The 16,546-nt window shown below is 47.1% G+C and overlaps 2 protein-coding genes across 3 annotated transcripts in view; one reads left to right on the top strand and one right to left on the bottom strand.

Annotated features, from left to right (window-relative positions):
- Positions 1-16,546, top strand: part of Maged2 (MAGE family member D2) — a 204,067-nt gene that overhangs the window by 148,491 nt on the left and 39,030 nt on the right. For both annotated transcript variants that reach the window (XM_063279730.1, XM_063279729.1), the window contains exon 3: positions 10,970-11,133. The gene's annotated coding sequence lies outside the window, so the exon portion shown is untranslated. The remainder of the gene's footprint in view (positions 1-10,969; positions 11,134-16,546) is intronic.
- Itih6 (inter-alpha-trypsin inhibitor heavy chain family member 6) overlaps positions 1-16,546 on the bottom strand; it is a 37,058-nt gene that overhangs the window by 1,213 nt on the left and 19,299 nt on the right. Inside the window, exons 5-13 of the mRNA NM_001402475.1 lie at positions 13,756-13,925; positions 10,755-10,871; positions 9,048-9,219; positions 6,810-8,616; positions 6,561-6,697; positions 4,715-4,807; positions 3,345-3,380; positions 3,033-3,146; positions 1,175-1,552 (exon numbers count right to left, since the gene is read on the bottom strand). Coding sequence (NP_001389404.1) covers positions 1,175-1,552; positions 3,033-3,146; positions 3,345-3,380; positions 4,715-4,807; positions 6,561-6,697; positions 6,810-8,616; positions 9,048-9,219; positions 10,755-10,871; positions 13,756-13,925 — 3,024 coding nt within the window. The remainder of the gene's footprint in view (positions 1-1,174; positions 1,553-3,032; positions 3,147-3,344; positions 3,381-4,714; positions 4,808-6,560; positions 6,698-6,809; positions 8,617-9,047; positions 9,220-10,754; positions 10,872-13,755; positions 13,926-16,546) is intronic.

Below are 16,546 nucleotides of genomic sequence, written 5' to 3'. Positions count from 1 at the left end.
GGGGAAAGCATGAATAAGTCAGATGAGACAGGGGTGTGGTGTGGAGTGGAGAGTCAAGATAGCAGAGAAAAAGAGATCAGCTGGGCTTGGAGAAAACAGGAAGATACAGAGGAAGAAGAGGTTCAAGAAGCTACAGGGAGGTGAAGATGTCTATTCAACCTACTATCACTGGCCTCAGGTGCTGCTGGGGTCTTCTGATTTATAGTCTAGGGCTTACAGTCCACTTTCACACGAGCCTAACAATTCAGATGGTGCTTTAAAACACCAAGACCTTGCTATGTCTCTTCTCTGTTTAGAGCCTTTCATGAATCCTCTGGTGCCTCTGAGAGAAGGTCAAATTCCTCACCTTGACATTCAGCTTGGTCACGCCAGCTCTAGCTCCTGCTATCACCATTCCTTTCTTGTACACTCTTGCTTGCCTGCCAGATGCAATGCCCTCCCTTGTCACAGAGGTCTTTCTTTTTCTGTTGTTGTTTTTAATTTTTATTAACTTTATTTATTCACTTTATATCCCAATATCAACCTTCTCTCTCCTCCCAGTACCACCTCATGCAGATCCTTCCCCCCATTCCTCCCTCCTCTTCTCCTTTAAGAAGGGGGAGGGGGAGCTTTCATCTAGGTATCAGCACCATTACTCTCCCCCTCCCCCAACCCACCCACTACATCAAGTCACTGCAGGACTAGGCTCATCCTCTCCCACTGAGGCCAGAAAAGGAGCTCTGAGGTTGGGAAAATATTCCTACCCTGGGTTACTCTAGCTTTCTGTGCATCTCGCTGTCTTGCACTCGCTCCTCCCTCCTTGTAAGCACTCTTCTATATCTGTCTCTGTCTCTTTCCCTTTCAAGTTGGAATTAATGAATGTGAGCGGCCCGCTAGACCTTCATTCTAAAGAAGGTTTCTGGGCTGGGGAGGAGGCTCCGAGGTTAAAAGCATTTTCTTTCCTTGCTGAGGTCCAGAGTTTGCTTGCCAGTAGCCACATAGACATATAAAGTTCTTTAGTTTCAAGGAAACTGAGGCCCTCTCTTGGCCTCCAAGGCTACCCAGAATACAAGTGGTGCACAAGCATATATGCAGACAAAATATTCATATACACAAATATAGGAAGAAAGGAAAAAGAAGAGATTTCTGTTAGGACTGGTATACCCTGCTTCCTCTCTGCCTCAGCAGCACTTACCCATTAGGCCATGGGCTGAGGAGCTGAGGCCTGAGCCATTGGCCACATAGAACCCCAAATGGGGTAGCTGTAGTGTGCTGGGGTGTCTGTACTGGTGACGAAGGATGAGGAAGTTGAGGTGGGACCCAAGGCGGAGGGTGAGACGGGTTGCAGAAGCCACATGGAGCTCCAGCTGGGGTTTCTTCACCAGGGCAGGTTGGTCCCAGGGTAAGTTCAAGGTGCCCTCACCTCGCACAGATATAGAACTGCGACTTATTGTAATGGTGTATGCCCGGGGTTTTTCTGAAGTGATTGTGATGATATGGAAGTAAGTCCGGGTCTGGTCCTTATGACCTGGTCTTGATGGTGCTCCAAGTAACCGCCCACTCACATGCAGCCCTGTAAGGGTGAAATGCAGGCCCAGAGTATAGGATTTCACTACAGTGTGCCCATGGTCACCAAAAGCCCAGGCAAGTGTGAGGTCTCAGGGTCTAGATGATGTCATTCACATTTATGGTTAGAATGTTAGCTCTTATGTGGAAATGCTTTCACCATGGTCTGCCCTGACCTGTGTAAGGAGGGCATGTAGTATATATGCACATGTTTACCCTAGTGTGGTTATTTGCATATATATGTGAATGCTTGCCCACTGCTGTGTAAATCTGTGTATTTGGTTGTATCTGATGAGTATCTCTGGGAAAGTCAGTGCATTTACATATTTGAAGAAGATGGCATGTTTCAATATGCATTTTTGATTGTATGATCATATGTGCCTCTGGATATGTGGGTATTCTATGTCTTGGTGTGGTAATGTAGATTTTGTGTGCCTGGTTGTTTGCAGGATATGCCAACACGTGTAAAGTGTCAGCATGCATGCATCTAGGTGCATGTTTGTGTGTGTCAGGTGACTATTTCGGTACACTAGTACATTTCATGTGTCTGATGGGACAGAGAATATGTGCTGTCTCTCTGTATTTGATTCCTGGGGATTGGGATGAATCTGGAGGCATCAGAACTTCTATGTCTGAATTGTTGATGTGTACGGGTTACTCTGTGGTACACATTTGCATATTTATGAGTATACAGAATGTCAAAATAATTTACCGCATGTCCTGGTATGTATCTCTGACTATCTTGGTTTTATGAGTGTGCTTGTTTTCACTTTTAAAATTAATCTGTTAATTAATTTTTGAGATAGCATCTTACTATGTAGCTCTGGCTGTCTTGGTACTCACTATGTAGACCAGGCTGGCCTTGAACTCATAAAGAATCCTCCTAGTTCTGTCTCCTGAGTGCTATAATTAAGAGGTTATATCACTATGCCTGGTTTAGATTTATTTTACGCTATTCACGTGTGTTTATTTATATATTATTTATGTGTATTTATATATTATATATGTTTTTACTCGATGTATGTATGTGCATCATATGCATGCCTGGTGCCCATGAAGGTCAGAAGAGGGTGTTAGATCCCCTGGAACTGGAGTTACAGGTGTCTGTGAGTCATATGTTTGTTTTCATATGCATTCTTATATATTACTATATATTATAAAGTACTAGATATAATTATAAATTTATGTTATAAAGTATATAAATACATGGTGCATACATTATAATAGAAATACTTATATGATATATGTGTATTATACACATAATATATACATATATTACATGTATGTATATACATACTCTAGAAGCTCTGAGGCCTCCCAGAACTGTAAGCCAACACAAACTCTCCTTATAAAGTACTGCCTTGGATATGTCATGATTTTATACTCTACTATAAGATACATATAATAAAGTGATAAATGTCTAAGGTTGTTGACATGAGAACACTCAGCTGTGATCCTGTGTGGAAATGGAGTTTTGGGATTCTCACCTGCCTTGGGGTCCTCTATGAGCTTTAGGAGGTCCCCTGGGCGCCCATCCAACGTGAAGCAGATCTTCTCGTCTGAGTAAGGAATGTGAATCACAAAGTGGGGGTCCCCATCCACTGTAAGGCAGGAGATAACTCTGAAGTTATGAGTCTTGAAGAAATGGGAGAAAGGAGAAGAGGGGAATGAAAAAAGGTTATGTCTATTTTCCAAGAGTGAGGGAGAGGGGGGAGAAGGAGAGGAGGAGGGAGGAAGGAAAGGAGGGGGGAGAAAGAGTATCAGTTCCAGTGCTCAAGGGATGGGGGCGAATGGATTACCAGAGGACGAGAAGGTGAAGATGCCTGGCCATGTGCCTGCAAAGGATTGAGGACATGAATTAGTAAGGGACTGATTTAACATCCCCAATAACCCTGCGACCCTCCAGCTTCTGGGACTTAGGGAGGAACCAAATTTAAATCTTTTTTGAAATTTATTTAAATCTTTTCTGAAATTTGTTTCTCCAATTTTTTTCTTTATGTTTTATCCTATCCCAGTGAACTGACTTATTTGCTATTGTTTGTTCTTTGAGCCGTGTTTTATATATATGTCTCCCAGGCTAGACTTGAACTTCTTTTTTCTTTCTTTCTTTTTTTTTTTCGGAGCTGGGGACCGAACCCAGGGCCTTGCGCTTGCTAGGCAAGTGCTCTACCACTCAGCTAAATCCCCAACCCCCTATACTTGAACTTCTAATCCTTCCCTTAACCACCAGCGTGTTGGGATTACACATGAGCATCACACTTGACCCTGAACTGATGGTTGCTATGAGTGTCTGCTCATTGTTTGCTCCTTTCTGTTTTGTTTCTTTGTTTGTTTGTTTGTTTTTAACCATTTGGAATGTTTTCCCTCTTATTTTTTTCTTACTCAAGTCAATTTTCAGTTATCTTTCGAGACCAGAGCAACTGATGGATTGATGGATTATTAGAGAGCAATGTTCTTTACCCCCCACCCTTTGGCTGTCTTGCTCTGCCTTGCTGAGTGATGCCCCTCACTGCTTTGAGATTCTGCAGCATTCCTACTACCAAGGAGAGGCTCAAGGCATGCAGCCGCTCAAGCAGCCCAGAATCCAGAATTTTGAGATGAATAAACACTCTCTCCTTTATAAATTACCCATGTTGCAGTAGGCTGTTACATCAGGAGAACGTGGAAGAAGGGAATGGGTGTTGTCTCTTTTTTTTATTGAAAAAAGTATATGTTTTGATCATGTGTCCCCTTTCCAATTCCTCCAAGAACCTTTTCACCTCCCTACATGCCTGATTTTATGCCCCACCTCTGTCTCTGTCCCTGTCTTTGTCTCTCTCTGTCCCTGTCTCTGTCTCCCTCTGTCTCTGTCTCTCTCTCTCAAAAGCAAAGAAACAAACACAAAAACACAAGAAACAGAAAATTGTAATAATGAAAATCAAAACCAAGTGAGACGAATAAGATAAACTGTCCAGACAAACAAAAAGTCTACAAAAACATTGAGTTTATCATAAGCATCGGACTTGCCCTAATGCTTGGCTGATATACTCAGTGATACTGCATCAGAGAAAACCCATTCTCCAATAAGTGTTGTTTTAAACTGCTCCCACACTGTCGATGAGAGTTTCAGATGCCATTGAGTAGAAACAAGGGCTTAGAGGAGTGTTGGCCAGAAGAGCCCCTTGCTTACCTTTTACCAGCTCCTTAGAACTTTCCTTAGAGTCCATGTGATGTTCAGCAACTCCCTGGATCTTCTCAGAATTACCATCCCAGTGTGGACTTCCTGCCAAACACAAATCAAATGAATCCTTCCCACGCCTGGGTCAAAGAGAAGACGAGCAATATCACTGTGCAGCCTAGGCTTGCCTCCAACTACTGACTCTACCGATGCAGTCTCCCAAGTGCTGGGGTTCTATGGAACCTGCATGTCTGCTCATTCTTTCCTTCTAACTGCGAGACTTCCCAGTGGCTACCAAAATTGACCTGCTTACATCTATATTCGCTGCAGCCTTTTTTTCAAGTTCAAATTCAAATTTCTTTCTCACAGCATCTATACATTAGTCTGTTCATTCACTCAATCATTCATCCAGGCATTGCTTACGCATCGGGATATGATGGTGTGAAAGATGGATGTGGTTTCTCACCTGGCAAAATAGCATAGTTATGATTATCAGTGGTGGTAGATGCTATACAAAATAAAACATGGACTGATCAAGGTTGTCATACATGCCTGAAGTGGCCTGTGGAAGAAGGCGGGCAAGGAAGTTGGTCCAAGGCACAGGCGGGAGAGGTAGGAGTAGGGAAGGAATGAGGACTATAGGAAAGGGCAGGCCAGGCGAGCATCGAGGAAAAGTAGTAATCAGAAGTACCTGAGTGATGACTGGGGAAGGCCCAGTGGGAGGAGGGAGGAAGAAACCAGAGTCTAGAGTTCAGAGGATGGGTGAGAATGTGGGAGAAGGTGAGGTCAGCCATGGTATAGCGCTCATCATGTAGGATCTTGCAGGCCATAAAGAAAACTTTGAAGTTTATTTCAGGAGTAATGGTAAATCCTAGAGGAGCACTATGTAGGAAAGGGGCATGGCATTGTTTGTCACAAACAAGGAGACTTGTGAGGAGGCAGAAGCAGTTATTGTAGGTACAATAGTAGAGTTTGATTTGTAATGGTGGCAGTTGAGATCATGGGAAGATTTGGGGAATAAAATAGAGATACAAGCACCAGGATGCAGAGGTGGATTGGATATTGGGGGACATGAGGGACAAGGTATGACAAAGATGTTGCCTAAAATCATGTCCCTGTGAATTATTGCTGCCCTTAGCTTTTTCTAATGCTGTGCTCTAAAGTGCTATAAAGTAACACAAGAAGGGATTCCTCTTCTTTCAAGAAAGCAATCTAGTGGGGTGGCAGAAACCCATTTCTTTGGGGAACAGAATGTCTGGGTTTTAGCCTCTGACTAGCTGTGTGACATTAAACAAGTTGTTTCACTTCTCTGTGCTTCAGTTTCCCTGTGTATAAAATGCATATAACAATCGTTTCTCATGGGATATTAAGTGCTATGTTAGACACATGATATGAAGAGAGTACCAAGTACCTGTACATAGGGAAAGCTGGAAAATAGTACTTAATAGTCTTTGGGAAGTGTAATGGAAATTGCCAGTATTTTCCATAAAATTTATTAAGTGGGGCTCTTCACAGAGTGCAGAACAAGAAGACTTGCCTTACCTAGTGATGCTCCAATTTATACCACCACATTCCTCCCGTGCTTGGGAGTCAGCAACCATTCTCTTTTTCAAGGAGACAAATGTCAAGTTGGGCCAGTTTGCTTCTGTTTAGCCTTTCCAGTCTTATTTGCCAAAGCCTCTAATTCTGTGCATAGGTACAGAGGTCTAGAAATGTCAACTAGTCCAAAGTCTCAAAGCAACCAAGGAAGCTTCTGGATCATTACTAGAATCCATGCATACTTCATCTACTCTCAGCTCCTGCTCTCTCCATGTGCACCTCCTCCACTCTGGACTGGCCTCTTGCCAGCAACACTCACCATCTTTGTCAGGAGTGAGGAAGGTATAGAAGACTGGTGGGTTCAGGGACTCCACGAACTTGGACTCTTCCACTGACTCTGACAGCAGCTGAAGCTTCTCTGGGAGAAGGTGAAGACTGATGGCTTCTGGGAGAGTGCTGGAAGGCAGCAAGATTGGGAGGTTTAGGGGAGCTGCCTTTTGGCATAGGAGCAGAGCTGTTGGGTAGGGTCATTATTGGAATCCCTGGCAGAGACGGTCCCAGAACTTGCCTGGTGCTCTTGGGTCCTAGCAGCGAGTCTTGCTGATGCCAGTGTCTTGCAGTGGGCAGCAGAGAGGTCAGAGTAGGGGTAAAGGGAGAAGGGAGAGGTTCCCCAGGAACAGAGGTAGCCACAGTACTGCTGGAACTTGTGGAACTAGAGAGTATGGTTGAGAATGTGCTGAGGCTCTGAGGAACTAGTAGCCTGGGTCTGGCAGGTAATGGGATTTGGGTGCTATAGGGAGTTGGTGTTCGGGACTTGGAAAGTAGTAAGGTAGGTGAAGTTTGGAGAGATGAGACACTAGGTTTATGAGATGAAGGGATTTTAGGAGACTTGGGTAAATTCCCTGGTTTAGGGTGTGGTAAATTTGGGGGAGTCTTGGGAGTAAGATCCGTGGAGTTGAGGTGTAATGGGTGTTTGGGTATCTGAAATGTGGGGGTAGATTTGGGCTGTGGCACATTTTGGGGTGACTGTAATATAGGTTCCTGAGATACAGGTTGGAGGTATGATGGGGCATCTGGTGTAGGGTGGGCATCTGATGAAACAGGGAGTTTGAAAGGAGTAAGTGGATTAAAATGTTTCATGGTGCCACCTTTGGGCTGGGCAGGGCTCACAGGATTCAAAGGCAGAGTATGTGTCCTAGAATTAACCAGTGATGTGATGCTAGGATTCTGGTGTGTTGAAGTACTGGGCTTCTGAGGCAATGGGTCATTAGAATTTGAAGGCACATGGGCAAGAGGTTTCATCTTCAAAGTTGGCAGTGCCAAGGTGCTAGAATCTTGGGCTGGAGTTTGGGGCTTTGGTTGTACTGAAGTTGTTAGGCTATTAGACCAATGACCCAGTGTCCCTAGCTCCTTGGAACTGGGCACCTTCATTGTAGGGGAAGTAATAGTTAAGGTTGGTTTTGTGGGTCTTGATTTGGAAGAGACCTTGAGAACTGAGGCTGGTTGAGCTGTGCCTGCTCCCAGTCCAAGCCTGTTGCTGGATGAGGGTGTGACTGTGCTTGTCTTGGCTGTAGTGGATGGCTGGGTCATGGCTTCCTCGTTGGTCTTCTCGAGGTGCACCACAACCAGTGAAGTCAGAGCTGTGACAAAGTTGTATTCAAGAGATAGGTTGAGGGCTTTGGCAGCCAGCAGACGGCGAGTTGTGGTGTCCCTGGCTTGGAAGCGTGCCTTTAGCAGCTCACCAATAGTGACATAGGCCCACAGGCGGCGGATAAAGTGGGCCACATTGAGGGCAGGTTTCCCTGGGCAACCAAAGGCTTTCTGGCTGCTGTTGGTGGCTTCTTCATTATGGTGGGCCACAAGAAGATGACCATTTGGGCCACGGGCTGCCAAGTGGATGCCCAGTTCCTGCTCACCTGGCTGCACCTTGCCAGCCACCACCAGCTCTGAGCCACAAAAATAGTTAGGGAAACGGGCCCTAGAGGAGGCCCCAACCAAGCCACCCAGGTAGTCTAGGTGCACATCTGCTAGTAGAGGCCTGGAAATCTCCGCATAGAGGCCCTCTAGTTGCAGGGCTGCATCAGCATCCTCGTATATGCGTCTTGCTTCTCCCTGGTTCTCCAGGGACAAACGACGTAGCAGTGAGAAGTCAGCGTCATCTCCAAAGGCCAAGCTGAAAAGAGATACCCTGTGGGCCAGTGCCTGACGGACGTTTGAAAGGATCACACTGGGAGTTGTCTCACCGGCTGTGGGCTCCCCATCTGTCAGGAACATGATAAGAGGAATCTGCCCCACACCACGGCCCTTTCCAGGCTCCTGGTTGCTATGGTTCAGCACTGAAGCAGCTGCCAGCAGAGCTGCATTGATGTCCGTCCCTAATCGGGGAGCAGACTGTGAGACCACGTTCTCAGGCCATTTCTTACCCCTACTAGAGACACACTCCGAGGCTCATCCTTCCCATGTTATCTTTTCTCACCCTGTGCTGTTCCCACTGCTTATCCACCCTAACTCCTTCACGCTCGCCCTAACTCACGTGACCTGATAGTGGGGCCCATATGTTCTTGTTTTTTTTTATCACTCCCTGTTTCAGATCATTCTTTCCCAGGGTGTGGGGAGTGGGGAGGGGCGGGAGGGAGGCAGGATTGTTTCATTCTCTCGGCAGATGACAGCCACCCAAATACAGAACCAGGGGAAAAGATGGCTTAGATGACAGAGATAGTAGATCTGGGAGAACTGACTATTTGAAACAGGATTGAACAAAAGTGAGAACAAGGGCAAATGCTTGGAAATAAACTCTAACACTTACAACCATTTGCTTCCATGCGACTCACGTAGTTTTTGGCATTATGGATATTCTGGACAGTGGCCTGGATTGAACCTTCAGCTTTCCAGATGTTAACTGTGTCAGAAAAGGTGATGATGTTGAAGGAGTCACTGGTTTGCAGATCACTGAGGATCTTGTCCATGGCCTTTTTAGTCTGCGGGAAAAGGGTGACAAAAAGAACAGAGCCCCATGAACTTGAAAGGCTCTATCCACAAGACACTTAAGCTTTCTTTTTTTAACCCTTTTGACCTCACCTTTCTGTGAGTTGAGGATGTCAGGCGAAATGTTTATTGGGCTTTATGGGAGACCTAGAGGTTCTCTGTTCAGTACAGAAAAAAAGTGGTTCTTAACTTGCAAAAGCCACATTTCAGGTGTTCAATTACCACATGTGGCCAGTAGTTAGTGTTATTAGATAGTACAGAATTTGAGATGATCACCAAGAAATTTCCATCGCCATGTATGGTGATGCATGCTTGTGAACAACACTCAGGAGGGTGAAGCTGAAGTGCTGTGAATTGTAAGCCTGTACATAGACTGTCCAAGAAGACAAAACAAATAAATGATAGATCGATCCACTGTGACAGCTTCACTCTCAAAGTTTCTGGTTCTGTTCTTCACAGGGCTATTTGGTCTGTATGGCCAGTGGTCTCTGACTGCATGATCTTGGGCTGAATGATTTCAATCTAGCTAACCCTATGATTGTGGAGCTGTACACCTAGCTGCCTGGCTTACACCTACTTAATTTCCACTGAGATCTGTTGCTGATTCTCACGCCCATCTGTCTCCTCCAGGGTTATGTTCTCAATAACCCCGGGATAATCAAGATTCCATTTTAAGTTCATAGCTTGGCTCTTGTGCTCTGTAGAAAGCACACCATATCTCCTTTATTTATTCACATCTTCAATGGTATTTCATGTGCCCATTCTCTAGAAAGCACTTTCTTGGGCTATCTGAATTCATTCATCTCCCCTAGGCAGTCTTTACTCCAGACTGTTCATTAACACTCTGATATGGAATATATTCACTCTCCAGCCACATATCAAATACTCTCAGAACGAAGAATCAGAATGCTTCTTCTTCCCTCTCTCTTTTCCCCATGACAATATTTAACATGGAGCTAGGCATATAGGAGATCCCATAGCATGGAGAGTCCAGTATTAGGTACCATTTATAGGACACCTCAGTGTTCCAGACATTGTTGAAAACTTTAGCTGTATCAGCACATACAGGTGTTTCAGAACACACTGGAAAAGGCACTAATATTCCTATTTCCAGGTAATGGCACAGAGCCTCACTAAGGTAGAAAGAGTCATTGGCTCAGGGTCACACAGCTATTGGTTGATGGAGACACAAATCCAACACTGAGAGGTGGTAAGGGCTGGCAATATAGCTCATTTAGGACAGAGTTTGGTAGCATTCATGAAGCCCTATATATAATATCCACCACTGCATAAACTGGACATCCTTATGCATAACTAGAATTCCAGCACTCAGAAGGTGGAGGCAAGACGATCAAAAGGTCAAGGTCATAATCAGCTATATATGAGATTGAGGCAAGCCTGGATTATTATGTGAAGTCTTCTTTAAGAAAAAGAGTGGCAGGCATTTTTTAAAAAGCACTAACATTTTACAGCATCAAAAGGGGAGATAGTTATAGATTTCAGAGACAGTAAGCAAAGTCCTTGTTACCTGTTGCAACTTAGTTCCAAACATGGAGCCGCTCACATCAATAACAAACACCACATTCTTCTCTACTGGCTGGAGGCCTCTGGGGGCAAAGTAATGAATAAAATAGCCACCATAGACCTGGATGAAAAGAAGGGGAGGCAAGAAGCATGGGGAGGGACAACCTGAATCAGCCCCCTCTCCCTCTCCTGCATGACACCCTGCTCTTTCCTTCCCAGGCCAGCACACTCTCCCTACTTGTGACTGTTGGCTCTGTGTTTATCTGCACACCAGAACGGAACCGATGCTCTGCAGACCTTCAGCCCGGGCCTTGCCCAGAGCAGCAGAGTGAAGAAGACAAGTTTGGGGCCCAGGCCTACAAGGGTCAGCATCTTTGGAATATGTGAGTTCCTGTCCATGAGGCAGTCTGACTTGCACAGGCTTGAGGGTCCCCGGGGACGTTTGTCTGGGCTCCAGGAACGGAAAGTATTGTTTTAACCTCCCTCGACAGAGTGAGCCGGGGGCCCAGCTCATTGCTGCCAAGGGCTGGGAGCTTGCAGGGCCTCCTTCTCCTCCTAAACTCTCCTTTCTGCTGTTGCTGGGCAGAGCAGAGAGGGGAGGAGGAAGCAGAGGCCAACAGAGCTGTGTGTGCAGAGGGGATTGGTTAGCACCAGGTGCAGATGCCTTGGCTGTCCTGCTGTGATTGGCTGTTGGTCCCCTGCCCCCACTCCCATCTTTCCCTCTGCAGAGCCTGAGGGCTGGGTAAGTGGAGGGAAGAGAAGGAGATGGGCCAGGAGGCCCCTCAGGACCAGTGTCCTCTCCAGCCAGGGAGGCCTAGGCTGCCTACAGCTTGAGGCCTAAGGAAGGCCTCTGGGCTGCCCGGGAAAGGCAGTGTTTGCTGCTGTGTGCTCTCAGTCACACATGAGCTCCCTTCTTTTCCAGAGGAGAGAGGAATGGGAAGAGGAAATGCTTTTCCCTCCATCCCTGCCTCTGAGTTAATTCACATGGAATGGGAGGCCTGTCCCCACAATCCTTGCTGCTGTCCCGTTTCCCCAAGGCTTCTATCAGTCACACGCCCTGTCCCTGCCAAGCCAAGAGCAGAAATCTTGAGGGCTCCGAGTACCTGGTATAGGTGGGGAAGCGAATGTGCCCACTAGTGTCTGACCAGATTCTAAACAGTTCTGTGACTAGCCTGTATCCTGGATAGAAGACTGTCCAGCAGCCTCCCACAGCCCACACAGTGAATCACGCCATGCTGTCAGCCCAGGAGAACTCAGAAGTGCAACAAATCACACAGGCTTGTACAAGCCACCTTGATTTCCAGAGGTGTTCATGTGCTCAAGAACGGGTTCATCCTGAAGAATTTGGTGTGTAAGTGTAAGGTCAGGCTTGCTGAAGCTGCTCTGAGTGCTAGGTGGGCACATTGTCTCTGAGTGACTTTGCTTCCTCCCGTCCATTACTGAGCCCACACAGGGACCGCAGACCATAAAGCCCTGCCCATTCCCCCCGCTGTGTCCAGCTCACTGGCCACATGAAGAATTGGAAACCTCAGGTACCTCCTACTTGGAGGACCCAGTAAGACCTTTGCTGTCTCCACCAGCAGCTTCCACTGCTTTGTTCGTGGAGACCACACAGCACCAGACTCCCTTCCCATAGGATCTGAGAGTCAGCCTGGCCTTCTTGCCACGTGACCACCCACACTCCCTGCTTTGATCTGCTGCAAACAGTCCAGGGCTGCCTGGCCTCTTAACCTCAAACCAGCCATATTTACAGTGTAGACTTTTCACTCTCAGATTCCTTGTCTTAGTACATGCCTTCCTCACTGCCTCTTTGCAACAGTCACAACTGCCACGACTCTCCATCTGTGTCCTTGCCTTCAGATGGCATAGGCCGCCTTCTCCCACAGAACCCTCTGCCTTTCCCTTCACTCCAGGTGAGATCAATTCACTATTGCCACAGGACTTTCCATGTCAGCTCTTTTAGGAAGACCATCCTAACACCTCCTTGCCTGATACCACTCACATGCTGCTTAGCACAGCACCTACAGTTTATGTGATCTCTGATGACAATGAGGATCTGTCTGGTTCACAACGAGTAACTACCTGGGGAGAGATTGGAAGCTGAGACTGATCCTTTCTGAGTTTCCAGGGGCACTGAGTTGGGCCCAGGGCCTGAGTAGTTTTGCCGGTGGATGTGTCAAGATTGGGAAGAAGGAGCAGGCTTGCTCCCAGCAATGTATGGGGTGGGGTAGAGGGAGAACTGTGTCTCACATATGGAGGAATGAAGATAGGAAGTGGGTTACCAGGGTCTAGGGTAGAGAAGCAGAAGCTGAACAGTAGAGGAGGTAGAGGGAGACACACTCAGGGTACCAGTGAGCCTGAGCAAATCAATGCTCCTGTGCCCTGTGGGACTGGCTCAGGAAGTTGTGGAGAAAGGGGTTTGGTGGCTTGGGGCCTTTCAGAGGGTGCTCTGTGTGAGGAGCACTGCAGGGAGGCAGAAAAGCCCTCCTGGGAGCTGACTTCTCAGGCACTGGCTAACCTTATGAGCGAGCCTCGGGTCTTGGGTCAGAGCTGCTATGATCTCTTGGAGCACAGAAGCTCCTTTCTCCTCTAGGCGTCTTCAGGCTCAGAGTTGACACACTTCCTGTGCAGGAAAGGGCCTCATGGTAGGGAACAAGGGTTCAGAAGCTAACCAGACAATAAGGTCAAGGACAAGCAGATAGGGTGAGACATACAGAAAGCATGTGGCCCAATTACTCAGCAAAACCTTGCTCTGTAAAGGATCTGCTTACTGACACAACTCGGTGGCTCTGTTCAGGCCCTGTTCCAAGTCCTCCAGTTCTGTGTCTCTAACTGTGTGGTGTGTGCATGATTCCCAAGTTTGGGAAGCCACATGCCTTGACCCCTGATGGTAGCTCTCTAATATCCCTAGGAACACACAGGGGGACATCTCCTACATCCTAGAGCACGGCTCTGGCCCCAGTGACCGTGTGTCTAAGAACTCTGTAGTTCTAGAGTCCAAGTACCTGCACATCTCCAATGATGTCTTGCATGACCACATCATAGTGGACGGTGAAGTCGGCCATGATTCCTGAGTTGGAGAAAGCAGACTGCTCTTGCAGTGTTGGGGAGAAGGTGATGCGGACACAGGTCTCTTCCCTCTGTATCCTGGTGTATGAGGGCAAGTCACCCTCACCTGTATGGGCATTCAGGTGGCATGGAGGGCTCAGCAGAGAGAAAATTCATGGATGAGAACAGTGACAGAGGTAACATATGGGGAGGTTGAGACCTGGAACCCCTGGCACTCCAGGCTGCTTCTCTTGTCTAGCATGCCCTTCCTGCTGCCCCACTGACACTCTGTCACAAGCCCCTTGGTCTGCTCCTGCCCTACCCCATTCATCACACCCTGCCTACTAGACCCAGCCCTCCCTCAGCTACCAGCACCATGAGATAGAGGGTCAGTTCTTCACTCACAACCTCTCCCTGCCTCACTTCCCACCCCACCCAAGGCCTGTCTCTGTAGGACTCTCAGGCCCCCAGCTCCACAGGGAGCCACAGTCTCCTTCTCCTGAGACCAATGTAGTGAGTGGGTGGAGAGGACAGAGGCAGACACAGTGGCAGGGCTGGGCTCCTCTCTTCTCCTTCCTGCTGTGAGACAGGGCAGGCTAGCAGGGCTCTCCTCTGAGAGACCCTGGGTTTCTTCTCTCTTCCCCCTGTCACTCAGAATGGTGCCTCCGAATGAGCCTTTTCCAGCCTCCTGAAACCATGGGCAACTTTTGGATCTGTGCATTTGCCCAACTGTCGTCAAGATCAACTCCTCTGGAATTTCAGTCCAAGACAAGTGTCCACTTAGAAAAGTCCCAGAGCCTCCCTTTCTCCAGAAAGTAGAGACTTGGGAATTCAGCTCCCTCCCCCTTCCTGCTCCAGCTGTCAGGAAGCTTAGGGGCAAACTGAGCCCCTTGCTCTGAGAGCCTGGTCACATACATTCCCTGGGCTTCCTTCCTTCCAGGCCTCTTTGTTTTGTTTTATCCCCACAGGACTACTTCTATCCTCTGTTTTAACCTTTAAGGAGAAGGGGGAGGGAGCTGCCATTTATAGCTTGGGACTCAAGCATGCAGGCTGCTAGATTCAGCTGCCCCCTGGGCCCAGGTCCCTCATAGTGCCCTGTGTGCCTGGGCCACTTCTTGACTTTCTGTGAGTTCTAGTCTCCATAGCCACAGCACAGGGGTGCCAGTGGCTCCTGGATAGTTGTGGGCTGTCCTAGGTATTCATTGTGTCCTTAAGGAAGCTCACCTTGAGCTTTGAGAGTGTCAAAGGAAGGGAACTCTTACCACCACCACCACCACCAGGATTATTCATTAGGACGCTTCATGCCACGTGAAGGAAGAATGCTGTCCTGTCTTGCTGTGGGTCCCAGGGCATGAGGTGGCTGAGTAACAACGACCTCCATTGATTCGTATTTTTGAGTGATTGTCCCATGGAAAGTGACACTCTTAGGAGTTTAGGCCCAGTTGGAATAGTAAGGCCTTCTTGGGTGATGTGTCACTGGGGGAAGGCTTTTAAAGCTCTGGTTCTCAATCTAGACCTAATGTGTCTTTCATTTCTGCCTCCTTCTGATCAAGGTGTAAAACTCTGAGCTCCTGCTTCATCACCATGTCTACCTGTACCCCACCATGCTTCCTGCTGTTGTGATGATGGACTCAACCTCTAAAACTGTACGCCAGCCCCAATGAAAAGTTTTCCTTTATGAATTTGTTATAGCCTCTCTTCACAGCAATAGACACCCCAACTAAGCCAGCATACAACTTTGCGTGAGAGAGTGATCACCTGGCATGAGCAAAGGCCTAGTCTCCTTTCTCAGATCTGGAAAATCAACCTGTCCTTGTGGTCCTACGTCATAGATGTTCTGTCTTTCATTTGACTGTTTAACAAAGGGAAACATACAGGCCCATCTTATGACAGAGTCAATCTGTAGTCTGAACCCAGCTTGCACCATGCTGTATTTCTGGTTGGGCAAGTTCCCATCAGCTAGACCCTCTAGTGCTGAAAATCTCTGCAAGGACAGCCTCTTCGGCTATATAACTTCCCTCTTTCCATTCACTCATCTCTCAGGAAAGTGTTTAAATTGGCTTAGTGCTCCCCCCCTTCTTGACTTGATATAAAGTTCATTTGAGTCTCGTTAAATATGGAGATTTGTGGCCCTACCCAAGCCCATTGCACAAGGCTCTAGGAGAATGAGGTACTGAATTCTGGGTTTCCTTAAGATTGCATCCAGATTGCACTGTAGTCAGTTCTCCTCTTCCATTCCTACAGAGGACCTGGCAGTAAGCCTATTCATCAAGATGCTTTTCTGTTCTGCATGACATCCCAGAATTAACTGCCCTGCCTCTCTGGTTTTCTTCCTCTCTTTGTGGTCATTTAGGGAAAAGCAGGACTCCTTCCCCATGGTTTCTACATCCTTCAACATTGTTAATAAAGTGTGATCTACCTGTCAAACATTACTTCTTCCTTTCTGTCTTTCTTTCTTTTTGAAAAAATAAAGTCACACTGTTTAGCTCGGGTTGATCACTATATAGATTAAGCTGGTCTTGAACTCACAGGGGTACCAGCTTCTGTCTCCTGATAGCTGAGATTAAAGCCATGTGCTACCATGACATGTTTGTTAATAATTTTTAATAATTGATTCTGTACTTTCAGAAGCTTCTATTCCAAGCCAAGTTCATCTTAACTTCAAGAATTGGGCAGATATGGAACTCCCAATATCTTGAACCCTAAGCAAGCCCCCTTGTCTCTGATTTGAGAAGGAAATTGGTAGAG

Source organism: Rattus norvegicus, chromosome X, assembly GCF_036323735.1.
Source record: "Rattus norvegicus strain BN/NHsdMcwi chromosome X, GRCr8, whole genome shotgun sequence".
Lineage (NCBI taxonomy): Eukaryota > Metazoa > Chordata > Mammalia > Rodentia > Muridae > Rattus > Rattus norvegicus.
The sequence above is the reverse complement of the archived record's forward strand: the minus strand, read 5'-3'. Positions and strand labels throughout refer to the sequence as shown.